We start from the raw sequence: 27,205 nt of genomic DNA, 5'->3' as shown, positions 1-27,205 counted from the left end.
GAGGATTCCCACTGTTATTCTAAGGATGTTATGCCAGAAGCACATGCAATAATCTCCTTAATGGAGTAGCAGAATCCCTTCTGGAATTTCCCTTACTAGCAAAACACTAGGATTAAGTCTTGGTGCACGGAGTGGGTTTGTAGAACTTACAGGCAAAAGGAGTCTCAAAGCAAATTATGAACACAACACTGCTGTCCTTGCTACTTATTTACCTTCTCCCCACCCTATAAACCCTTCCTACACACAGAGACAAACCCCCCCTGCAGTGTGTCCAGCAACAGCCAGGGCTCTGCTGAGGATTTTCACAAGGGAGGCTCCTGCTCCCCATCAGGCAGAACAGAAACTGGGATTTGAGTCTCCCTTCTTTCATAAGGCACCCCAGCTATCATTTGCCTATTCCTAGGAGGCACCTCAGGCACATTTTGATCAGAATTTCTGTGACCAGAAGTTGTTTTCCTTTCCAGTCAGTTTTTCCCCAGTGCATCTGTGGTTTGGACATTGTATGTCAGGCAGAGGCACAGAAAAACCCCCAAACATTTTAACAGAATCAAGACAGTAAATGTTGGAGATGATCAGTGCTAGAGAGAAAGGATGAAGCTTTTCCATGTCAATTCCATATATACTTAAGAGCAAGCAAAGCAGACAACAAAGCAAGTCACCTTAAAAGTCATCTGTCTGTCCTTCCAACCAATAAATGGAGCATTTCTTCATGGAGATGGTAAAAGATAAAGTACTCAACACTTCTCTCTTTAGAATAGAATCTAGTTTTATTCAACACAGGATGGTGAATGGATAAAATTCACAATAATCGGCATTTTAAAAAACCAACAAACCAACCCTGAAGTCACATTTAAATTTGGCTGTACCTACTGGTCACTCACATTTTTACATACAGAATTTTGTCAGTCTTGCCCATTTCCAGATATAAACACCTGATACTAACAAAACACACAGATTATTCACTATCTGGGGGACCTTTAGGGTTTTTTAAAATAGAAAAACAAATCTTTTTGTCCAAAAAATTTGTAGCTTGGAGGAACTGAAATGTAATCTGTCATTACCCCAAAAGCGAGCCACTGCAGTGCAAAAACTATTCAAATAAATAAATAAATAGCAGCAGCAGCCCCATAAGTAAAACCCAAAACACACTTAAATATCTTCAGAAATACAACCAAAAGCTTTTTAACATCAGACTTCAGCCCACAGGGTATAGCTTCTCAAAATCTGAGCACAGCAGAGCTTGAACTGTTTCAGTAAACTAGAATAAAGCTCTGCATGTATTTTTGGGGAAGAGGACTGGGATCCCCAGCTGAAGTGGTCCTCCATCCATCTCTCCCTCCCCACACAGGCACTGAAGTTGTGCCAGGACAGCTGTTTTGGGGTTGCAATGTTATTTTTGTCCCATCAGAGGCTGTTGCAGCAGTGCCCCAGGTTCAGCCTGGTTGACAGAGGAGCAGTTTGACATTCCAGGAGCAGTTTCCCACTCCAGGAGGATGGAAGTCCTTTCAAGTAACATTGCTGCTCAGTTCTGCCACATTTAACCACAGCACAAGCACAGCACAGATTTTGGAGTTCAGCTGTTGAGAATCTCCCCTGGTTTACTCAAAATGTGTGAGGTCAACCTTCCATCCAGATAAGGGCAGGTACAGGACCCTCCTAGAGCTCCCTGCAAGGACTTGGCCCCTTCCCTAAGTCCCTGTGGGGTCATCCCTGCACCTCTGCTCAGCAAAGCACCAAAAAATGAGCCCATTCTGACCCTGCTCAGGTCAAGCATGAAGCAGGTGCTGGATCAAACCAGTGAAGCAACTCAAAGACTGAGGAGGTACAAAACAGCCCTGGAAATTAAGTGTTGGCAGCAGCTGATGGGACATTCCTGAATATTTTGCAGGGCTTTTAAAGTGTTTTGCTAATCAAGTGTAAAGACTCTTGCACTGTCTCACAAAACTTAAGAGCATAGAGCAAGACAAAGGCCTAGAGCTTTAATAAATACAGTTAAGGATAACACACAGTTTAAATTACCTAATCTTTGTGATCTAAGTATAAACACCCCATACAAAAAAAGATTTCTTTTCACTTTGTAGATCTTAATAAAAAAAAAAAATCACAGAAACATTCTGTTTGCAAAGCAGACAGCTGTACAAAGAAATGATATGTTCTGAAGACATTAAACCATCTATTTTCTGGGTAGCACTAGGTACTCAAATGTTCTCTTACTAACTACCACCCACACAGGTAATTTTTCTTCGATATTCTGGCTCCAAATCTGAAACCCAGAGCCACTTGAGAGAGATTTCTGGATATGAAGGCCCAGATCTGATGATGATTTCCACGTGCACACACCAGCACTGGAACAAAACAGGGACCCCTGTGCACCAAAGCAGCTCCACCTGCTCAGTCCTGTGGTGCTGAACACACGACAGCTCACAGCTCTCTGCCACCCCAAAGAAACCCCTCTCATGTCAGCCCAGCCTAGCAGAGCAGCACAATTCCATGATGTTTGCACAACCAGTTTATAATGCCCTGAAAAAGCATTAGGGCCCTCACTGGAAATTCTGCCTCATAAAATGCTTTTCGTTGCTTAGGACTCTTTTTTTTTTTTTTTTTTTTTTGCATAATCCTAATGGAGGACTAACATCCTTCCAGAGGATCTGTGAAAACTGCTAACTGCAGTGCACAGCAAGAGTAAATTCTTTTTTATAACCTACCAAAAGGCTGGCTGCTGTCCTTGGGAAGTAGCACTGTAGCTAAAAACTAGTAATACAGCCAGGTGATTATTGTCTGAGCAGCTTCAAACCCTAACAGCAGCACATCTTAATAACCAGCTGATATTGTCCTCTATAAAGTGATGCTCTCAGTGTACACAGGACGACGTAAGAGACACACTGCTCACTGGCCCTGGGACAGTCACTCACAGACTGTTAAAATTTCAACTTCCTCCTGCTCTGGCTTTGCCTCGATTGTTGGCAAATACAAAATTCATGGTTTCAATTAAAAACATCCTATCAAAAGAAATAAAAAAGGCACTTGGTATTCCTCTTTGGCTCAGTTGAGGCGTGCTGCTGAAACCTTCCCCAAGTCCCCATCTCTTCTCTGATGAACAGTGGCCATCCTGAGGTACTTATTCATGTGCAAAAATCAGAGCTTCAGGGATTTACCGTGTCTCCCACTGCTCCCAGGAAACCTGCAAGGCTCTTCACCACACAGAGACTCTTTAAATACAGAATAAGGTGTCCCATGGAGTTTTCAGGGAGCAGCTCCATCCACTGGCACGCTCCTCATCCCAGCTCTGGTAGCTCAGTGCTCTTTGAACCTGGGGAAGAAAAGCAACCAGGCAGGAAAGGCTGAGGTGTGGGGCAGAACAGACACCAAAAGGCAGGATCCAGCCCCCGCTGTGCATTTTTCTATTCTCTCCATTTTACTTCTCCAAAATTCTACAGTCAAGGGGCTCAATTTAGATTTTGTGTATGGATTCAGTGGATTTTTTTTCCTCAATTCGAAATACTGTAAATTCAGAGTCACCCTTTTCATTAAGGACAACTTTTGGGAAAAGTTACATTTTAAACTATTATAAAGGGCATGCAATTCCCCACATGCACAATGAAACCCATGGAGGATTAAATATTTGGGAAAAGAATTCCCACAAACGAGAGACTGTGACAGAGGTGTGTTTTCAGATATTTTTTAAAAGAAGATGCTCTAAAGGAAAATCTCCATGGTTTGGAAACATCAAACTGAGGTTACTCTTTTGAAGCAGAATCAAACCAGACAGAAATGGATCTACACAAACCTTAACATGTCCAGTCTACATTTAGGTATTAAGGGACAAAGGCTGGAATTGATCTTGGAGGTCTTTTCCACCCTTAATGATCATTTATGGCTATATATGGAAGGCTTAGAAATGTGTTTTCAAGGTGTTATTAAAGAGCAGCAGCCATAGAAAACACTTACAGGGTGTGATCTGCATGACACTGAAGTTCCTTCTGGATAAGACGGAGTAAGAGCTGCAAAAACAATCACAAAATCTCCTTTAGTATCATCCAGATAAACAAGAAGCAGAATTATTCATTGCTACTTGGAGAGTTTCTCATTTGAAACATTACCCTGTAATGCTGAGCTTGTTTTAAAAAAATTAATTTTTACAGATGCTCAGTAATGTTTGGCAGAAGAGCTTTCACAATAAGCAGGCAAGAGGAAAATAATTTCCTTTTTGCATCTGAGAGATCAATTTCTTCATAAAAACCACAACGGTTTTCTGGTTTTACTTTAGCAGCAAATGTGTAAAGAAACCAGCAGAGGGACCCCGAGGCTTCAAGAACACGTGTCAAAAAGAAATTTTGGAGCATGGAAGTATTTTAGCTGCTATTTGGAAAAACAACTGTGTGTGAAAAGCTTCAATCCCACAATTAGTCAAGGTGAGCACAGACAGTCACATCTGCTTGTCTGTGCAGCATCAGGGATTCCAAGTGCACTTTAAAAGGGTTTTGAGATAGCAGCAGGAAAGTGATTTTACAGATACAATTTGATGGTTCTCATGTACATTAAAGACACAACGGGAGCTTTCAGGGTTCCTCACCATTTCAGGTTATGTTGTCCTCAGAATCTCACTATTATAAATATAAGTTTGCTCACTGCTGTAAATATGAATGTTTTGAGAAGTTAAGCCTTTTCAGAGGCACAGAATGACAGAACTGAATGCCACATAAGAGGATAAAGCCCCCTCCAGGTATCCTTGGAGAAATAACATTTGAACCCAGGTATCCATATGCTGCACTGCAAAAACCAGGACAAGCAGAACAGTTATGCAAAAGAGGATCTATTGCAACTGCAGAGTCAAACCTCTCGAAACCAGAGCTTTGCAAAGGTGTTTTAATTGGTTCCTCAAATAAATGTGGCTTTTTTTCATTTTAATCAATAACTCTAAGAGAAAAACAATGAGAACTTTGTCTAGGAAAAATATGACAACCTCCCAAGCCTCACTCTGCAGCATGAAATACCAAATATTGAAACAAGCTGCTGACTACTAGTGGCAACACACTTCAGCTATTAACTTATCTAATTTATTTAATTTCCAGAGAAATTACTCCTATACATGAAAAAAATACTTTTAAAGTTGGTGTTGAAATTGAATTTAGAAAAAAAAAAAAGCCTCAGTTGTAACTCAAAGGCTTTCTGATTTTCTAGTGTCAGGAAGGGAATGGTCTGACACTCTCAGCTCCTCTGCAGGAGCCCAGAGCTTTGGACCAAGCCACCATCTGTATGCTCTTCCTTCCCCAAACATCTGCTCCTGGTTACTGTCAAAAGCCAGGATTGCCAGTACTTCATCTACCTCAGGACAGCTGTTTCAGGGCCCATCTGGAAAATGTGATGTATTAACTTTCAACAGCTTCATTATCAGGCTGATTTTGGTGATACAGCAATGTAGGAAAACATTTTTTATGGCTTTGATAAACGGGCTTTAAAGAAAACAGAAGTGTTTCTTCTCTGAGTGGAGTCTGAGGCAACTTCTAGGTCTAAATGTGAAGGTTTACTTGCAATTATGCCTGCCCTAAGCTACTCAGCCAGCAATCAACAGCTGGGTATTTGCTCAGGAATTGAAGCTCATCAGAACTGATCTGCACTTTTGATTAAAATTAGATGAGAATTTCAAAACAAGCACATTTGCTGTTAGACTGAAAATCTCCTACACAACTAGAAGTCCAACAAAACACAGAATATTGAAATGGCAAAAGGACAATTTGCATTTGGGGGTAGTTTAACACAGAGGAAATACACATCATCTAAATTTTTAGACTTACTAGCAAGGCACATGCATCTGCCACCATGAGCATGTAAAACACGTTGTTCCAACCAGAAGGGGAAATAAGGCCAGCCAGGAGAGGCCCCAAAGCTGCACCTAAAACATGATATTGGCATTATATTTTGGTATTTTATATTGCATACTATCAGAACTGTGCAATGTAAGATTCACTGTACCAAAATGTAGTTATTCTGAATCAGAGTATCCATTTTTCCACCTAGTTAACTCAGTATTACCTGATGGATTAAAAAGTCCCAGGAAGTGCAAAACATTACTGGTACAGATGGGAAACTGGAAGACTTGGATGTGTGATAAACATCTGCCTTTGGCTCAACAAAATGCTCATCCTATATTAAGCTGAATTTTACTCCATTTTCCCTCCTACATGGAGGGCATAAATAAAATATCCCTGACCCCAGTGCCATCTCCTCTTGCTGTCTGTGCCCAGTATCAGCTGGTGCCTAGAGAGGCTACCTGGAACAGAGGCTGGACAGTGCTAAAGAAATAAAGTAGGGATTTATTAAAAAAAACTTCAAGGGATACAGCTTGGGCAGTACAAGAGCCTGGCTGAGGCTACACCCCAGATGGTCACGAGTTTTCACACTTTTATAAAAGTTTTGGTCCATTTCCATATTGGGGTTAATTGTCTCATTACAGCTTCAGGTTATGAGATCCCATCCTCCCAGATTGCTCTCCTCAATTTGCTGCTGTTTGCATTTTTGGGGCTGAAGCTGCAATGTTGTCCTTGGTTCTCAGGCTGGAAAAGGACTGTTTTGTCTGACTGCTCTCTGAGAACTTGCTAACACTTTCTATGAAGTTCAGAGTTCAACACTAATGCAGTAGAGAATCTGGAAAATATGAAAACTAAAACTTTAAACATCACAGTGAGCCCCCCCTTCCTCCCAACCTCAGCGGTGGGACCACTGGACATTTCAGGTGACATTTGTGCCAGTCCCCATTTCCAAAACTGTTCCGAGTCCTGGCAAAATGTGACCCGAAGAGCCCATTTTTTGGAAAATGCTTTGTTTTAACCTGTTAGAGCTGGGGCAGGTGGCCTTGGCTTACCCACAGATCCCGTGCCGTCGATGATCGCCGTCACTGTGGACAAGGCCCTGGCGTTCCCTTTCAGGCTTTTATGGGTACCCTGGAGGGACAGAGATGGCTCAGACCCAGCCTGAGCTGAGCTCTGAAAGAGCCCTGATAACACCACCATCCCTCTGACAGCACCATCCCTCTCCCACCTCTCCACATGGGATCTGTGCTGGGGAGATGCCTCAAGCACCCTGCAGTGTCAAGGCCAAGGATGAAATGGGCATTGCCTGGTGGTCACCTTGGTCTTGCCAACACCTCCAGGCCAAGGACAGGGCTCCAGAGGATGTTTGGAGGTTTCTACCTGGATCTTTGTCCTGTATTTAAAACATTCCTGCATTTAAGACAATAAGAGGACTTTTGCCTCTTGCTTGGCGCCCTAAAGAACGAACATATTACAAAACAAACTTCCAAAGTCTCCCTGCTGAGCAATGCTGATTTTTCACATGGCATTTGTGACTTGGCTGATCTGATCTTGCTGGAGGTGCTGGCAGCTTAAGTACCTGGACTTTTTATTTTCACATACCTTTACTTGTGTTAAGGTCTGTGCCAGATATAACTTTCTGATGGGAATTAAATCACCAGCTCATGTCTCACACAGGTACAGCTCCTCCAACCATTTAAAAATGCAAAATATAAAAGGGGACAAGGCACTTGTACAGAGGCCTGGCTTTGCATGCAACCTTCAGATTCAATCTGGGCTGTCACCCAGTCTTGTGAGTGGTCAAGAATAATTTAGAAGCCTCTCACAAGCATGGCACTCACTCATACTAAAACACAAATTCTAAAACAAATCTCAGTGGCTGAGTTCAGCACTGCCTTTTTCCTGCTCCTTACTCCTTTGCTCTGGGGCAATGCAGCCCCTTCCCCGGTGACCCTGCAGAAGTCAAAGGGCTCTCCTCTGGAGGCCAAATGTCACAGGGAAAGCCAAACTCACCAAGTCAGCAGAGACAGCAGTGGTGATCAGGGCATAAGGGCCATTCACCAGGGCACCACTGATAAGCAGCATCACTGTTCCAAGTTAAAATGAAAAAGGAAAATGTGAGTTGCATGAGAAACTGTTCACCACAACAACAGGAGACATCACAGCCCATGGCTCCCCAAGTGGTTTAATCCTTCCTTGGCTCCCCTGACCCAATACAGAATTGGGAAAGGAAGAAAACCAACATCCATTCCTCCCTTTTCGATGCTCACTCCATGATGTGAATTCTCAAACATACCAGAAGATGGGGCTGAGACAAAAAGCACTTCCCAGGGTCTTTACTGATCCCGGGAGGTCACAGAAAGGGGAATATTTGCCCAAACTGACCATGAGGGCAGGGGTTGCTCACAAGATACACCCACAAGTCCCCTCTCTCCTTGTACAGCAGCAGGGGAGCCTAAAAGTGAAGGAGGCCTTCAGGCAGGGGAGACACCACTGCCAGCACTCCTGTTTCCATTTCTGGTTTGAGGTCACACACAGAAAGCCACAGGTGAATTCTGCCTATTCAAGTAAAGTTAATGCTGCTGTTAAAAGTGCTACAGGCAATATTTAAACATCTCTGACATTTGGCACAAGGGTTTTAAAAAAGCCTGTGCTGACACAACAAGCTCCAGGAAGACTAATGATATTAATTGGATCTGCTCTCTTGCCACTCCTTACTCATCTCCTGCCTTTCCACTTCAACCTGTAAAAAGCCTGAAAGACCAAATTTAAAGAATTTGATTCCATACTTCCTCCTCTAAGGAAAAGATAAAATAGAAAACAAAGGAAAAAAGGAATGAGCATCAAAGGTCATAAATGCAAAGCTCATGGAAAGCTAGGCAGAATAATTTAAAAATACTCACCTACAGTAGCCTCAAGGCCCATTTTACTGACTGCAGAGAACATGTATAGCTGTAAAGAGAATAAATAAGCACTCAGAATACCAACATATGGACTCACCCTGGGTTCCCCATTTGCCCCATGTTAACTACAAGATATCTTAGTTGGTATTACATGAAAGTTCCAGGTTTTACTAAACCCTTTCAGGCCACAGTAGAATGACTGTTTGATTGGACACAGAAAGGAGATAAGGGGTAGGATCCCATTCCTCTATGTCCTTCCAGAAGGGCTGTGTTATGGGACCACTCAATTTTAAACTCTCCAAATGCAGCTTCAGCACAGCACAGAATAGAACTCACGAAAAATCAAATAAAAATGTCTCTCTCATGTCCATCTGCTGGTCTTCCAACAGTTACATCTCAGAAATTTTAGCCTTTGAGCAGCTAAAATTCTGGCTAACAACTGAACATCAACTTTTAAAAAAGAGCAAAACTTTCCATATATTCTGTAACAAAAAACCACATTAGACTTGTTTATTAAACAAGCTTGTTAGCTTGTTTAGCCCCAATATCTATACTTGCTCAACTTTTCGTGCCAGTTTTTGATCTGGCCTGGACTCTTTACATGTAGGCTCTTACTGTGGGAGCTGCAAGCAGCAACATCATCCCGCAGGTTGATGCCCTCTTCTCCAGCCTGTCTGAAATCAGACCTGCCAAGACCCCACCTGAAAGAACACACAGGCGTGAGGAAAACATTCAGTGTGTGTTTTGCACAAAACACACACTGCATTTAATTTAATGCAACAGAGCCCAATGGATTTTACCGCATAGTTACACAATTCACACAGCAACATCCTCGTGAACCCAACCAGTTTTGGCCCGAAGACAACAGAAGCAGACACTTGTTCCTCCTCATTATTTATTCCAAATATCCAAGGCAAAAGGCTTTTACCAGGTGCCACATGGCCCTATTGCTGGAGCTCTGGTATCTGCTGGTCTCTTAATTCCTCACATGCAATAGAAAACTTGGTTCTCTGTCCATGTGCCACCGCCACCAGGGAAATGAACTAAACTGTCTGCACTGGCATGAAAATTTATTCAGTGGTCACCTTGAAAATTATAAAGGAATAGCCTAGGCCTTATTACTATGAACTCCCAATTTTATTACATACAGTTATATAAGGCATCAAGAAAAAAACAAATCAAAACATCTCTGGCCATTAACCTTTGTGCCCAGGAAATTCACACCCCTGAACAGAGACAGTGTCTCTTAAGTTAGACTGACAAAAAGAAGTATTTTGATGGGTGGTGACCAAGACTCATGGGCCAGAGCTGATGGAAATAAAAGATTCCATAATTTGTCTATTCTGATCTGTACTGGACAGCAGCACTGGCTGTGAAGGTGTTTTACTAGATTTTCACATTTCAACACAACTCACAGTTCAGTACCTTTATTGCTACTCTTCTTCAGTAGAAATGATGAATATGAACTATAAAATATGTAAGCTGTGTACACCAGATCCTTTCCTGAACTGGTGTGATGAGGAGTGAAATAACATTAAAACTTACCAAAGATCCCACCCACATCAAACAGCGTAGAAAGGTCCCCAGCTCTTTTGGCATCAAGATGCTCTGGTGAGAGAAGCAAAACATCTGTCTCATTTCTGGATTATAAAACATGGAAATCTCAGCAGTCTTGTAAAGCCGGAGCAAAGGCATCTTACAGCAGAATTCTTTATTCAGATAATCCACAATAAGGTGACGTTGTGTAAAAGAAATAAGAACACAAAGTAGGCATTCAGCAATAGAGACTGTTGAATGCAATTACTCTCATTGGAAGAGACCTTTTACCACTTTTATAATCACAGAATTACAGAATGGTCTGGGCTGGAAGGGATCTTCAAAGGTCATCCAGTCCAACCCCTCTGCCATGAGCAGGGACATCTTCAATGAGATCTGGTTGCTCAGAGCTCCATCCAGCCTGAGCTTGAACACTCCCAGGCATGGGGCATCCACAGGTTCTATGGGCAGCCTGTTGTACCATTTCACCACCCTCACTGCAAAAGATCTCCTCTTTATATCTCATCTAAATCTACCCTCTTTTAGTCTAAAATCATTACCCCTTCTCCTACCACAACAGACCTTGCTAAAAAGTTGGTCCATCTTGCACTGTAAAAGTATAAAAAAAGTCAAAACATCAGTATTGAACAGATAAAGAAACTCATTTACATTATTTTGTATCTGTTTTAATAGGGCACTTCCATCTTGAAAAATATTGTTAGAAAGTAAAACTTTTTGATTTATTTGCAAGAGCCAAAGAGACAGCATTTATGCCTGGAATTACTGAAGATAAGCCAGAGACTTCTGTTTGTTTTGAAAATGCCCTCTCATAACACTGGATTCATAAACCTGCTTGGTGACTTACAACTCCCCTGCTCCTGCAGCAGAGAAAGCCTCTTTCAGAAGCAGTAATGTTTATTTTCTTATTTATTCCAAGCTCATATTTGCAGACTCTGCAGCCATAATTCTGTACCCCTTTCCTGTAATACTCACCTACATTTGTGATGTAGAGGGGAAGCCAGAAGAGGAAAGTGTAGCTCACCAGTTTTGCAAACAGGAGACAAAGGGAGAACTCCACAACTCCCTGAGAGAACAATGAAAACAGGGAGTTAATATCTTGGAGCTATTTGTTTTCACAGTCCATCATGAAAATGGTTTCAAGGAAGCATTTAGGCTTTTCTTTTTCTCTCATGAATTCCCAGGAAGCATTCTTCCCCTAAGAGCACAAAGCTTGCACTCTGAGCAGATTGTGGTATTTTACTTACATGCTTCCTTTCAATTGTACTGAACTGCCTGAAGAGAGAACACTAAAATGGTACTGAATAACCTGAGCAGAGGACACAGAAATGAATGTGAAGGATTTTATACTGTTCAGGAACACCTGCATCACTTATTTCCCTTAAATCAAGTTGTTATACAGCATTATAGCAGGTTTGGAGTGTGTTCCAGAGAAACTGGCATCTTTTTGTGCTCTTTATCTCCTTCCTTCAGATGGCTTCAGGATTTTTCCCTTATTGTTCAGCTCCATAACAAGCCAGTAAACCAGTCTGATACAGTTCAGATCAGAATGTGCTAAGATCACATCACAGACTGAGCAATGACCTGTTTAAAGCTCCAGTTGCTCCATCCTCTTCCCTGCTGAGCACATAAAAGTGCATTTACTGCACAGAGCTGCAACTAAACTGCCAGATTAACCCATCTTCATTCCCTTCACCATCTGATAACCTCTTGTCTGAAACCAGGTTTCTTAAATCCTTGGTATGGAGGGCTGCAGTTCCCCTGAGGAACAGCACACACACTCCACATGCAGCTGTGACCCTTCCCAACAACAGGCAGGATAAATCCCACAGGGTTTCAGAGATCCCAGGTGGCAGCAGCAGCAATTTTTCACCCAGTACTTCCACTTGGCTACAGGAAAAACAGTAGAGGACCAGACTGAACACGATGAGAAGATGCAGAAATACAGTGGTTGGGTGCAGGATTTTTTTTTACTCTACCCATGGTCCAAATCAATCTGCAAATAATCCTAGCTCTGCAGGCTAGGATTTAGGTTCAGGTTGAGAGGAAAATCAAAAATGACAGGTTCTGACCTTGAGGAAACTTTTCCTTTACCAGCAGTCCAAATGTTTGGGTTGCCTGAAACTTCTCAGACAAGAGATTTTAAGATTAAAGCTTTTTAAAACAATGCTGAGGAATGTAAAAAGGGGAGCCACAGAAGGAAGTTCTGACACACAGAAGTGCTTATGGACTCAGTTTGCTATTCCACCCTTAACAACTACATGTCATTAGGTTCAGTCAACTTTTGGAACGGACTTTAGGACAGAAGAAACTATTTCAGTCAGAAGGGACATACAGCAACCACCCTGTCCCACTGCCAAACCCCTTCAGGGCTGACACAAGTTGAAGCACGCTGATAAAGTCATTATCCAAATGCCCCTTGAACATTATCAGAGAGAGATCAGCAGCTCTCCTTCCACCTTCCCTCCTCAGGAAGCTGCAGGGAGCAGTGAGGTCCCCTCTCAGCCTCCGTTCCTCCAAATGAAGCAAGCCCAAAGGCCCCTGCATAACTTTGTGATGCAAAGTTAACACCCACTACTGCTGCACCTAGAACTTCATGGAAATATGAATTCTGAGGCAAAACTTCATTCTGAAGAGGAGCAGCACAGGCACTCACAGGAATCCTCAGGGCCCCAAGGAAGCTGATGGCTGATGTCCCATGCCTGCCTTCCCCAGTGGCCACAGTGCTGGAGCTCAGTGACACGCTGCAGTTCTCACTGTCAGTGAGTAAAAGCTGCAGCTCTGGATCCTGCAACGTCCCCCAGCAACAGAAAAGAGAGAGAAGAGAACAAAGAAAGTACTTATCAAGGAATCAAATAGCTCCAAAATAATTTTTTTAAAAACAAATACCTAATTTGGCACAGAAAGTTACAGCTTTTAAAAATGTCTTGGTGTGGACAGCCAGAGCATACAGAGAGAGCAGAGACTGTGCTCAGAATATCAGGTGGTATCTGTCTTTGTGCATACAGTCCATAATAGAACCAAGTTTCTGTTCTGTTGAAGAACAATTTCAAGACGCAAACCCCCCACATATTAAGAGTACACTCGATGGAATAAAACAGTTTCCAATCTTCCCTCACCCCACCACATAAATGTGGTCTAATTAAAGCTGAGTCCTACAACATTGTGTACAAGAAATTTCTACAAGGATACATTTCTGTATAAAATCATGTATTATCTTCTTTCTGTACCAACACTAAGCCAGTTTTTCAGGCTCTCTAACATCATCTTACTGACTGATCTAAGTACAGGCCATCTTTCCACGTGAATTATGGACAGTGAGTGCTTCATGTTAAGCAATCGCTTTTTTTTCCCCAAATCTGCTCCATTTGAGCATTGCAATCCCCAAATTATAAAAGCCTGGAGCTCACCAGCATTGCCCAAGTTGTGAATTCTGAATTATTTTCTAGTACTAGGAAGGATTTTATTCCTAGAATTCCACTGGCTGCTAAGAATACTTGTGGAGCAAGCTACCACTGCACAAGAACAAGCCATCCCAGTGTAGCCAGGAGGATTTATGTTATTTTTAATCCTCTACCAGACTGAAGTGAACTCTCAGAATAGAACTGGAAATTTACATCTTACAGCTGTACACAGAAAAAAAAAATAAATCAGGTATAAATAGACCTCAGTACTTCTTTCCCAACCTGGAAAAAGGATGGGATGCAGCTATCCTCCCTTTCAGCTGCTTGCTGAGAGGCTTTACCAAGCTGTGCACTTTTCCTATTTATGTATTCTACACACTGTCTCTCTTCTCCTAATTCTTCAGCATCTGAACAAAGCCTCAGTGAAGAATTAAGCCTCAAATATATATTTGACTGTAGGCTAGAAAGGATATAACAGCAGGCAGTTCCATTTCCAGTGCTTATTGCAAAGATGAAAACTTGGATTAATATTTGCTCAGCTGATGGGGGAAGGAAAAAAAAAAAGTGCTGAAAAAATTCAATTCTGCTATTTTACATTCAGTGATTCTAAATAAATTCAGTTTTTAAATAACATCATTTAGAAGAGGGCACCAGGGAACCATCTGGACACCTAAGCCCAGACACTAAGCACAGTTTTAGAAGCTGCCATGCAGCATCCAAAATTCTAGACATGATTGTGAGATGGGATGCAGGACTTAGAGGAGTCCAGTGTCTGGGCTCAGGTGATAAAGCATTAACCAGAAGACAGAAAATACATCTGAAGACCTTTGACATGGCCCTGCAAACCTATGTCATGGCCCAGGAGTCACTCCATCAGCATAAAAAATATTTCTTTTCTGAATTACTGCAGCAACTTCAAAACTTAAACTATTTTAACAGCACCAATTCAAACTGTAAGTTATTAAAAATTTTGAAAATATGAGAGAGAGAGAGGAGAAAAAGAGGGGAAAAAAGAAGGGTTTAAGCAGTGAAGCTCCCCTCTGGATTCTAGATGGTGTCTGAGTATCTCCTGCACAATCAGCACAGCAAAGCCAGCCAGGACTGTCTGAGGCAATGCTGCTCAATTCTCAGACAAGCAGCTCTCAATCTGTTTTAGAAGAGTGGGTAAATACTGCAGCAGAGGTGACCAAAGTCCAAATAACTTATTTAAACTCATGCTGGGAACTTTTGTCGATGATTTGGGGGTTTTTATGCCGCACAGAGCTGAAGGATAAATAAACCCAGCAGTTTGTGCTTGGCAGAGATGACTTGTACAGCCTCGCCAGCTTGTCTCAGAGCATGATTAGGCATATGGCACATTCTTGATCTCTGGGGAAGGATTCATTATCCCACAGTTTTGTGTCATTTTTAAGAGGCCAACCTACCATAAGCAGCAATAAGGCACAGAGGTATTCAAGTCACGCAGCCAAAAACACATTCTGCTTTCAATCACTGCAGATCCTGAGTATTTGCTTCCTTTTTGCAGTAATTGCAGAGGTCAATGAAAACCCAGTAAAAGCTGCCATTCCAGTGTGCTTGGAGACCAACCCATAAATGCAAAACATCTGCTGTTTGTGGAGGCTCAAAAGCTGACTGTGAAAATCAGCTCCCAGTAACTGCAGCACAACCCCTGTGAACAGGGGAAGATGCTCAGCTTGGCTCTGACAGGAGAAAGTAGCTCTTCTGTCACTGGCAGAAAACCAGGAAGGCCCAAAGAGCAACAAAGAAGGGGTTTTGATGATTTTTTTTTTTTCTTTTTAAACCTTGTTGAGACTCTGTATTACAAACATATCCCAGCTGGCAGGGTGGAGAGAGAAGGGGGGATATTCCCAGGATCGCCAGCAATTCCCCAGCTCATGCTGTCCCCCTGTCCTGCTCCCAAGGGCCACCAGTCAGTGGGACAAGGGTGCATTTTCCTCACCCTTTGCTAGGCAGACCCTTCACAGGGTGGCAGTAGCAGAGCTTAAAAGGAAATCTCTGTCTGCTGATTTCTGTGGTTTTTTAGCTCTGTCATCATGATTTAGAATCACAAATTGGTTGAGGTTGGAAAGGACTTGAAGATCATCCAATTCCAACCCCCTTCCACAATCCCAGGTTGCTCCAAGCCCCATCCAACCTGGCCTTGGACACTTCCAGGGATGGGACAGTCACAGCTTCTCTGGGCCACTTGTTCCAGTGCCTCACCACCCTTTCTTCCACACATTTAAAAGAATTTCTTCCATAAATTCCATCCTGTCTAAAGACACCTGCTGATATTTCTACATCTCCTCTTACCTTCCAACTGGCTGTGAAATAGCACTGACAAATGGTTTCTGGGCTGGAGACTGTTGTTGGGCAGCTCAAAACTAAAATAATTAACTCCGTACAGAGGGGGTTTAAGGTGTATTGAAGTGTTTCCTTAGCAAAAACTGCAAAACTTTTTTACCAACACTAATTATTCCACCCTGTGAATGCTCATTATTATTCAACGGGCAAAGGATAAAGTGAACAGGAAGTTTCTATTTTCCTGGAAAAGTCTGAAAGAAGTTAAAAAAAAAAAGTTATCCTCTCAGGATACAATGTGCCAAGCGTACTGAATACAAACATGAAATTTCAAATGGAAGTTTTCAGTTCACGTCCATCACAAGATAAAATGGTATTTTGCCCACAAAATGGGCAAGTCCAGAACTCATTTTCTAGTGAGAAATAGCAGCCCTTATGTTTATGAGTTTTAAGCAAGATTTTTGTGAATCATTGTGTATATTTAGAACTCTCCATCTCCACATCTGATCTTGTTAAGTACAGACAGCTTTCGAAAGGAAAAGGGAGAGAAGTGAGACTGCAAGGACGGGTCACAATATACATAATTTAAATATTTCAAGTGGGCTCCCTTTAAAGTATTTTGCAGTGCATTATTTTTGATGGAATGGTGTCAAGACCACAAAAAAACCCAACAAATTGATCTAGCACTGCCATCTCACACAGCTTAGTTTGCATTATTTATGGTAGCTAATGCTGAGTTCCCTCCTCTGAAGTTACATTTGTGTGTGAAGATGGAAGCAGATTTCAGCATCACAAAAAGAGGAATAATCTTGACAAACAGCAGATGTTTCATGTGAGCCTTAAGAAGTCTTCTATGCTATTTAACAGCAATATTTTATATTTTACCTGAGGTTTGCCATTTTCCTTAGCATTTAAGGTTGGCATCTGGATTCTGCACCGAGAGGCACCATTCAGGAAGGTTTTAGAACTCTAGAAAAAGAAAACAAACTCCATATTTCATATTTTTGCCTTTTTTTTTTTTTTAAGGATTATATTATTGTCAGTCATCTCTCTGGAACAAGTTTTTGTGCATTGTAACATATACATAACCCCAGCTGGAGCATCTTTAATTTGATGACCGTGTGTTTTGAGATTTTCAAGTGCTTACACAGACCTATGGCAATGGACATAAAATGCATTCACAATTTGATCTGAAGGCTTATTTCACACTGGTTTTATACAGAAGAAGCTGAATTTGGAGCACAGTCATGCCCCTTTCTTTAGCTGCTTTTTCCTCTACTGAACTTACTGACATTGCAAACACAGTTTTTGCTCTTAAGCAACTACAGAAGTTGATTTGTTTCATGAAAACCTTGATTTTTCACTTTCCTAATCCCTTTAAGAGAAAAGTCCATCCCTTTAGCTTATATTCTATAACACTGTATTCTTTTAGCCCATTAATGCACTGAGCTCTTGTGGACAGGAGTATTGATGAGGAATCCAGCAAGTTCCAGAAGAAAAAATGAGACAAAAAGCTACACTTTAGGCACCAGATGGACTTGCTTTTTATCCTTACTTATTAACAAGTACATTCCTTCGTCAGTTCACACCAAAATTCACTGGAAAACTCCACTGGAATTCACTGCATTCACTGGAAAGCACCATTCTCAGATCTTTAGTCTAAAAAGATTTACCAGGGACACTCAGATTTGTCTGCAGAATTAAATATATAGCTCTAAAGTAGGCTTGCACTCAGGTATGGACAACCTATTGCTAAGTCCAAAAGAAGCACTGTGCATTCCTCAGGGATGAGATGTTGAAGTGTCTAATCACACACTGCACACCACATTGAAAAAAAAAACCAAAAAAAAAAAAAAAAACAAACCCAAACAAGATAGAACAATAAAAACCCCTAGAAACTCTGCCCCAAATAACCCATTCCTCAAGCTCTCCACCACAAATAAAAAAAGAATGCAAATCCTCACTGAACAATCCGGATCAAAAATCAATCATTGAGTAATTCTTCCTCCCCCCAGAAAAATCAAGAACATGTATTTCAGTATTTTTTACACAAACTGCCCTTCATCAATCAAATCCTTCTAAGAAGAAAATATACTTTTGAGGATAAACTGTGGTAATTCTGCAGCTCAATACAGAGCTGAGGCACAAGCAGTTTTGGACATGCATTCCTCAAAATAAACCAACAACACTCGAGCCTCCAGGGTTTGATGGAAGAGATTTTTAAGTTTTATCTTACAGAAAATCTGTCTCTTGTCAAAAATGTGATTTACAAGAATCCACAGGGAAGAAAATCCATCACCTAGAGACAAGTCATCTACATTTTTAATCAGCAGCTCAGCAGAGGAAAAATGAATGACTTTTTCATTTGACTGTCAAAAAATAAGATTTATTATGGTAAGGAGAAAATGTCTAGGGAAAAGGACTAGACTGAGAGGCTGCACATTTAATACTTAGGCTTCTTCCTCCTTTTCAGGAGATAAAAATTGCAGCCTGCTAATTTTTAAATGCACAAGCACTTTGCAACAGGAGTTTAAGGGAGGGAAGTTTTCTGGGAATGCAAAGTGGAGACAAAGGAAGCTCTTAGAGTACAAAGACAGGTTTGTACGAACATGATGTAACTATGGGGGGAAAAAAGCACAGGGAGAAAAGATGAGAAGCAATAAAACCAGCTCTAAATCACATTTCCCAAAATGGGGGAAAAAAGTTAATTCTCCTCTTTAACTTTCATAAAGGAAGTGCAGCAATTCTGAAGAACACCCACTGACTTCTCACTTGCATTTGTCATAGGTACAGCCCTTCAGAAAGTCAAGATTAAGCCTCCAATGCCAGCATTTAGAAGGACTTTATTGTCCTCAAGTATTTATTTGGAAACAAATTTCAGATGGGTAAATCAGAGCCAAGATGAACTGAGGCAAATGAAGCACAGCCCAGGAAACCAAGAGAATAAAGAGAAAGAACCACACACTCAAGGCTCTGTGCCTGACTCTCCATCTGTGGTTTTGGACAGCTCAATGAAATCAGATTACTCACCACTACAAACTCTGTGGAAATATTGGGCTCACGACCATGCTGCAAATAAACATGAGACCAAATTCATCCAAGACTGACATCACACAGAGGGGACTGTGATCTCTCAATCTTAATAGAAACCCTAAGTCCTTCCCTCGTGCTGAGCACTTATTTTAGTGCTGCTTAAATTTAACTGGCCTCATTCTTCCACAAGGAGATTTAGTTTTTAGCACCAGCCAGCAGAGCTGCCCGCACCTGCCCAGGACATTTGGCTAAAATTTCCTGCCACAGCCTTATGAGAAATGCAAGTGTGCATATTTAATGCCTCAAAAAAAAAAAAATTCTAATTATTTGCAAAAGCACATCAGGTTGTTCAGGTTGTTACCAGAATGACTGGACAAAAAAAAAAAGGACAGCAAGTATTTTACAGCTGCCAAATTCTATCCCTTGTACAACACAGATCAAGTATTTTTTCCCTATTTTACTACATCAACCTCCCTTCCATTAGCACTCACTTTTCTTTACAGTCAGAAGCTGTCATCACCACATCTACATCTGGACATCTTGAACTCCTACCTAATTGATTTCCTTAATTTCTAAGGCCACCTGCCTGTGGTGAACAGAAGGTGTGAGCCCCTTCCACAAGGGTTTAGAATCCTTGCAGACCACTCAGGAGTGAAGTTATTTGGGCAGTTCCAATGACATAAAGCTCCCCAGGACAAGGCAAATCTCCATCTGGGAAGGCTCCAAGGCAAGTGGGGAAGCCCTGTGATAAACTCCTCCCAGATTTCCAGATGTGAAATGGGAATAGGGAAGGAAGACATGATACCTGTTGCTCTGCAGAGCAAGGTTTCCAGGGAAACAGGAGGTCAAATGCATCTCACACAGTGAGAGTGAGCCTGGGGCAGTGACCCTGCTGCTGTACCTGTGAAGACTGAGTCAAATGCTCCTGCTTTTCTGCAACTGGGGCAATTTGTTCCTAAAATACTAAATTTTTTGTTGGAAGTATCATGATAAGTAGATATTCCATGTCAGAATTTTCCACACTAGCTCACTAAGATATATGAGCAACATATTGTGCAGAGCTCTTTAGTTATGCTCCCCAATTAAAGTGTATTTGAAACAAATAAATATTTATTTCCATAAAGCTTAACTGGATATTCTGTAAAAACAATGCTCTGAACTATATAAAATCTAAGGAAAATGGGACTCCTTAACAGCAGGCAATGAGAGTCACTTAAAATACTCTCACATTTGACAGAAGTTACTTCTAAGAAATGAAAGAGAAAAAAAAAAAAAGAAAAATACAGAGCATAGTGTGAGCCCACCTTGTCTCACAGGAATAAAATAAGAATAGGAGTTCCACAGACCATCAATAGCATTCAGAAGCTTTATCAGAAGTGCTTCATATGAAGATAAAAAAAACATTAACTGGAAAAGAAGAGAGAACACAGGCAGAAAAGCTGCCTTCAGTTCCTGTTCAAGAGCATTTAAAACGTAAAATACCATTGATTTTAAAATATTAGGTAGTAAAAAAAAGAGCAATCAACCCTGTACCATCTACCTGTGAGACTGGCAAAGAAAATGCATAGTTCACATGAATCCACATGTACAGACAATTTCCATGTGGGATTCCCTTGGGACTTTCACCAACAGCCCTGATTTGCCCTCAGACATGGGGAACCTCATGGCCAATCCCCTCTACTATTCCAAAAAAATACTTGGAAATGTGGCAGACCCGACTGCCCAAGAGTTCCTGGGAGCCTGGAGCAAGAACTGCTCCAGATTTTGGCTGCAGTAGAGGCAAACACAGAGCAGAGTCTCGGGGAACATGAAACAAGATCATCCTGTGAGCACAATCCTGAACAAAACTGGGCCAGGAATGACAATTCTGTCATGAGAAGTTACACACAGCTGGTCTTCCTAATCCTCTCTTTGTTTCCTTTCCCTGCTTTTTACTTTTCTCCAATTCCATTTGGATTGCCTTCCTCTTCTTGGGTTCACAGCTTTACAAGGCAGAAAAGGAATCAACTCACACAGTAACTTGGGATTTCCTAGGGAAATCTTTCCACCACTGACACCACTTTCTAAAATATTTAATTCTGAGCACAACCGTGAAGATGCTCAAGAAGACTGAAGAAAAGAAGTAAGAAAACTCAAGAAAAAGCAAAAAAAAAAAAAATTAACAATTTTTACTTGATTTACTGTAAGATCAGCTGTTCCAAAACAAATTAATTCACCTCTTGATTCATTTACTTTGAGGGAAAATAAGCTCCTGGTTTATCAGTGAAGCACAGAAGGCCAGTCATTGCCTCAAGCACAGCATCAGTTAAAACAGCCTGGCACAGAGAGCCACACACCCAATCTGATTCACAGAACCATCTTAATAAACATGTCTATGGCAAAAATCAAAAAAGAAAACACATTTACTTACACTGGACGGTGTGCAGGAGCAACTGACATCTTTAGGATCTGAAATAAAATACCACACATAGCTAAGAGTGAAAACAAGCCTAAGAAATCTCTTAGAACACTTTTAAATAGTGTAACTGACTGCCAATAAACTGACAGTAGAGATAAAATGCTACTCTGGCGGTCCAGCTAGTTACAGAATTCTTGTTGTATCTGCCACAATTTACCTCCTGAGACAGGACAGTAAGAGTAAAACAAGCATTCACACCTCTGAGTCTGCACAGGGACAGGATGGGGCATTCCTCTTCAGTTTCTAGTTTAAAGTGCCAAAAGCTGCTCCCTGAGCTGCCTGCTGTAGCTGATGGCACAGAGGATGATGGTGTGGCTTGGATGGCAGCACAGAACGTGCCCTGCAGCCAGCTGGGACCTTCTGCCAAGGGACGCTGAAAGCATTTCCCAGCACAGGGGGTGCTGACAGGACAGTGGGCTCAATTCTGGAGTGTCACTCTGTCACGGGAGCTGGGGAGGGCTCTGGGGCACAGACCAGAGGAGGAACAGCTGAAGGGGCTCAGCCTGGAGAAAGGGGGCTCAGGGGTGTTTTATTGCTGTCTGTAAGTCCCTGCCAGGAGGGGACAGCCCGGGGGGTCGGGCTCTGCTCCCAGGGAACAGGGACAGGAGGAGAGGAACGGCCTCGGGCTGGGCATGGGCAGGCTCAGCTTGGACATCAGGAGGAATTTCTTCACTGAAAGGCTTGTTAAATAATGGAAGGGGCTGCCCCATTATCCAGGGAGGTTTGGAGTCCCCATGGTGGTGTCCAAGGAAGGCCTGGACGTGGCACTCAGTGCTCTGGGCTGGGGACAAGGTGGGCAAGTCAAAGTTGGACTGGATGACCTTGGAGGGCTTTTCCAACCTCAGTGATTCTGAGTGAATAAGCTCTTTGAAGGCACACAGGCTCTTCTCCACCAAGTGTTCTGGGAAGAAGCTCTCTAAGCAGGGGCACAGCTTGAGGAGTATGAGCCCTCCATGGCCGTGTCCCACTGAAGCACTCACGTTCAATAAGGAACAGGAAACAAACAACCCCCATGACAGCCACGATGACCCCAGGCACCACAAAGGAGAGACCCCAGCACGTGGACACCCAGTAAGCAGCAATCAAGGATCCCAAGATGTTCCCCACTGAAGTGTGTGAATTCCAGACTCCCATGATCAAACCTCTCCTGCATTAAAAAGAAACAAAACATACAAACCCACAAATATTCATTATGAGCATTAATCTCTTGAGAAAAGTGTATCAAAATGGCTGTGCAGCTGTAGTGTCAGTGAAATATATCATATTGTTCTTTAACTGATCATTTACTTATGCTACAATCTCCACCTGGCAATTTCAAGGCACCTCAATATTAATAAAACTGTTGTAAATACTCTGTGCATGACAGAATTTATCCTGCACTTACTGGCATTTAAAAACACCGCCAGGGCTTCCATATTTCTGGAGTTTCTCTGATTAAAACAAATATGCTGATGTTGTGTAGCATGTGGACACCAAGTCTGATGCTTTTGGGAATAATAAATCCTCCTGCAAACACATTGTACTGATACTCTGATGCTTGCAGGACATAGCAGATTTGTCATGCAGAAGAAAAACTAGAGGATATGTGGAGCAAATTCAGTATTTTCTGATCCCATTCTGGACTTGCTGGGCTCTGGTAGAAGATGACACCTGCACCAGCTTGGCTAAAACACACATCAGGTTCCTGTCTGCCTGGAAATCCCACACTGGAGCTGCTGCACATCAGCTCCATCTGAGCTAAGGTAAAGCACAAAAATCCCACTGAAGTCATGACAGCAAGCATTTCTTTTTTCCCTTTTAAGTCATGGGAAAACTGCCTTGCCCTCAGCAGGATTTTACCTGGAGCAGCCTAACTTGAACAAACCCAAATCTCTTCCATGGTCTGAAGACAAAATCTATGAGTTCTGCTCATGCTTCATGGAAACAGAGCAGAATGAAAACAAGGACCAGGTCACTGACATTTAAACCAGAGCCCTACTCACCAGCCCACAGTGTGACCTCCTAAAAGTAAAGGATGTTGTTTTTGCACAAAGCAAAGCCTGAATAAATGTATTTATTTTAGTACAGACTCCCCAGTCTTGTTCAATATTATGTGACAGTTACCATTGTCTGCATTTCCTAATGGAAAATTAGTTTGAGGCTACATATTTTTAGCTATCTTTTTATCTAACATCTTTTTAACTATCCTGTGGTTTATATAAACATCAAATACTGAATTTCAGTACATCCTTCTCTGGAACTGATTAACAATAACGCTCTACATATACAAAGGGTGGTACCACAGTAGCATTATTATATGCTACATGCATCAACCATTACCAGAGCCAGTGGGTTTGGCATGTAACTCTTGCAAAATTTATGGAAAATTACTTTATAGTGTGACAAAATAAACATCATCAGTGGTCACTGTGCAGGATTAAGATTAAAAGAAAACCAAAAACAAAAAACAAGCCAAGCAGATGATTTAAAGAAGGTGATAAAGGTTAAATCAGTTGCCATATATATTTTGTCTTCTAAAGTAAGTTTTCAAGTTTATGTAAGCGTGTTAGAAAAAAAGACATTACACAAAGGTGTTTTTTACAGTTATGCCCTGACAACTGTTTTGAAACAGAAATGAAAACAAAGGAAATTTCACATTAAAATGGCATAATAACAGCCTTTACTAAGAGTAGTTTTAGACTGTTTATATTTACAATAATTATTCTAATACAATTCCGAAATAATTCATCTGAAAAAGAGCTATCACAGAACACTGTTTTGACATGAGGGAGACAGTTTCAAACCCATATATAAACTATAAATAAATATAAATTAAGCAGCATAACAAAGGCAGCTCCTCTCAAAATTCTAACTGCTTTGTTTCATTAAAAAAAAACAACCCAAAACAACACAAAAGCCTAAGAAAGACATGTAAATAGATTATAACATCACAGCCCAGAATTAATTGATCTGCTCTTCCAAACCTTTGGATCATGTATCATTTACCTTCCTTTTCCAAACCAGTTGCCAATACATGTAACGACACTCGGCCAGCCAGTGGTTTGCACCAACCCATTGGCTATCTGAAAGTATATTAAAAATTAATAAATAAACATTTCCTGTCATAAACCAGGTTCCTACACAATTCCTGCTGAGTGCTGCTTTGGGAAAAGGAAGTCTACACAAATGCACTGATTTTAGAAATTTAAGGGGGAGTTTCGAAAGCCTTTCTTTTCCCCACAAGAATAAACAAGTTACAAAGTTTTACAGAGATTCTTCCTTCTACCTACATCTCTATAATTAGTTTATGATTGAAATTACAGAATACTGTAATTCAGTCACATATTTACCAAAAATCACACTGCTCTGAGCTGAAAAGAGAATTCCCCACACTCAAGCAGCAGCATAACACTTAGCTCAACTTGAGCATATGGCAAAGCTTGTTTGCAATCAAATAAAGCAGAAAAAAGACAACTTTAGGGGAGACTGGATAACTTTAAAATGCTTAACAGACATCTGTAAATAAACTGAGAGGAGGAATTGAATTTAATATATTCAGGGTGAAGTAAGAACTATTTCAGTCTCCACATAGCACAGAACATTAACTCAACTCCGAAAAAGCTCCCTGTCTACAATTGCACCATAACACAAAGATCACAATACAAAACCTCACATGCACAACCAGCATTTGAACATACAACAAAAACCAACCTCACTCCACCCAACAAAAACCAATGGGGCTGGTGGTGTGAGACCCCCCCTTGGAGTTACAGGGCTCACTGACCACATCCCACAGGGCAGAGACAGTCAGCTCAACCCTAAAGGAGGAATTTCCTGTCCTGGAAAACCCCTGATCCCAGAGATTAATTGGTGACAAGGTTACAGGAGTGCTGTGTCAGGTTAGTATCTATCCGTGCCACCTTGCTCACTGCCATGCAGATGTGCCAGAGGGGAGAATGTTACTGCAACAACACAGAAAGCAGCAGTGCAAGGTGCAGACCTGAACAAAATGGCCCCAGGGCCAACCCTACCCTGGTCCTGACCTAAATTCCATTTTGGCACACGGTAAAAATTCTTGTGACACCTGATCAGAGCTCTGAAAAATCTCCCACAGTGAACCTCCTTACATAAGATGCCTGTTCCCAGCCACACCAGTGTGGGAGACTGCTCATCATTAGCAGTGTAAATGGAATTTTCCCGCAGAGAAAGCCAGGATGTGTCACTCAGGTCTTGGCAGACTGACAGAAGTAAACACCGCTTGTTTCAAAACTCACACACATTTAAGCTTGCAAAGATCTGATTGCTGATTTGACACAGGGTGAAACACATTAATTTGCTTTCAAAGATTTCTTCCACAAAAAAAAAAAAAAAAAACAACAAAAAAAACCCCACCATTTCTCAAAAATCAAGCCTGGGGGTACCCACTCTATCACTTCTGCCTGTCATCAACAAGATATTCCAGCATTTACATCCTCCCACCCAACAACTCATCACTGTGTGCAAGTGAAAAGCCCCCAGCATTACCCTAAACAGCACCATGGGAGGAACTCTGAGTGTCTAAATGAACACTCTGCCTACCTGGGCCATGATGTAAAACCACAGATTATGCACATCATAGAAATAACCCAATCCAAACATTGCAGTGAAGAGTCCACTGGCGAGCATCCCCCCTGTCAGATAGTAGCGGATGGGCAGCCGCTCTCCAATGAGTCCACTTGGAACAGGGGAGGAAACAGAGAAAAGCCATCATTAAAAATGAGATCACACCCCAAAAGCCTTCACAAATGAAGGATATTTTGTGTTGTTTAATTCTGGTTGAGGAGAAACTCTACTGGCAAGTGCTGCTTGCCTTCGCAGCAGCAAAAGAGCCATTTTTAGCACTTGACAGGAGGAAAAAAAACCCTAACAAAACACTTCAAGTTCATAAATTGCTAAGTTCTGACATCTGCACAAGGATCTTTCAGGAAGACACACATCTGGAGCACATTCAAAGTCATTTACTTACAGAGTCATATTCCAAATTATGTGTCTCCAGCCATTGAAAGTGAGACTTGTCTCCCTTGCTAACGATTCAAGTCATGAAGGTTCTGGCTTTAGTCAATAAAAAGAATCATCTCCAAACAGCAGCTAAGACTGCACACTTCAGGATGGGTTTGGTATTATTTTTAGGAGATGTCTGCTCCCATTCTTTGACTAAAGAAAGCCAGGACAATAATTTTAAGCCAATCAGTGCAATTTGGAGACTGACTGGAGATTCATTGACCGCTTCATTTACATTCCAGATGAAAAAAAGACAGGCTAGACTTCAACCTGGAAAATATTCCTGCACAAAGCAGTCAAGATTGGTGCAGGTAAAAAGTTTTCAGTGTATCAGAGATTGATACCACTGGGGCTCAGAATCTTGCTGGTTTTTTCCCCTCAGCAATCAATTTCTCACTCTCCATCAGAACCTCTGCAGTATCAGTATCACAGAAGTCAAACAACCCCATAAATAAACAGCAAAGAGAGTGGGGTTTTACCTTAAATACATCCCAACTGCATATGCACACAAAAATGAGTAATCCAGCGCTCCCAGTAGCTGTTTGTAGTTGCTCTTATCTAAGAATAATTTTCAAAACAAATCATCACTTTAAATGTACTAATTACTTCCCAACCATTTTTACATATAACAAGAAAAATGTCAGTGAATGTGCACTGACATTCAATTTCCAATAGGCACATTTAGACTTCAGCAAACATTATGCCAATGTTTTATTTAACAAA

The 27,205-nt window shown here is 41.5% G+C and overlaps 1 protein-coding gene across 6 annotated transcripts in view; it reads right to left on the bottom strand.

The window, feature by feature from the left end:
• Window positions 1–741: 741 nt before the first annotated feature.
• SLC37A1 (solute carrier family 37 member 1) overlaps window positions 742–27,205 on the bottom strand; it is a 35,765-nt gene continuing 9,301 nt past the window's right edge. For all 6 annotated transcript variants that reach the window (XM_068179617.1, XM_068179620.1, XM_068179623.1 and 3 more), the window contains 16 exons: window positions 26,962–27,040; window positions 26,021–26,156; window positions 24,449–24,525; window positions 22,444–22,610; window positions 21,416–21,453; window positions 16,858–16,941; window positions 12,924–13,055; window positions 11,243–11,333; window positions 10,259–10,321; window positions 9,329–9,414; window positions 8,714–8,762; window positions 7,824–7,897; window positions 6,863–6,941; window positions 5,796–5,893; window positions 3,949–4,001; window positions 742–3,310 (listed from right to left, as the gene is read on the bottom strand). In XM_068179617.1, the coding sequence (XP_068035718.1) occupies window positions 3,295–3,310; window positions 3,949–4,001; window positions 5,796–5,893; window positions 6,863–6,941; window positions 7,824–7,897; window positions 8,714–8,762; window positions 9,329–9,414; window positions 10,259–10,321; window positions 11,243–11,333; window positions 12,924–13,055; window positions 16,858–16,941; window positions 21,416–21,453; window positions 22,444–22,610; window positions 24,449–24,525; window positions 26,021–26,156; window positions 26,962–27,040 (1,322 nt within the window). In that variant the 3' untranslated portion in view covers window positions 742–3,294. The remainder of the gene's footprint in view (window positions 3,311–3,948; window positions 4,002–5,795; window positions 5,894–6,862; window positions 6,942–7,823; window positions 7,898–8,713; window positions 8,763–9,328; window positions 9,415–10,258; window positions 10,322–11,242; window positions 11,334–12,923; window positions 13,056–16,857; window positions 16,942–21,415; window positions 21,454–22,443; window positions 22,611–24,448; window positions 24,526–26,020; window positions 26,157–26,961; window positions 27,041–27,205) is intronic.

The sequence above is a fragment of the Anomalospiza imberbis genome, chromosome 2 (genome assembly GCF_031753505.1).
Source record: "Anomalospiza imberbis isolate Cuckoo-Finch-1a 21T00152 chromosome 2, ASM3175350v1, whole genome shotgun sequence".
Classification (NCBI taxonomy): domain Eukaryota; kingdom Metazoa; phylum Chordata; class Aves; order Passeriformes; family Viduidae; genus Anomalospiza; species Anomalospiza imberbis.
Note: the sequence above shows the minus strand (reverse complement) of the source record. Positions and strands in the feature narration are given on the sequence as shown.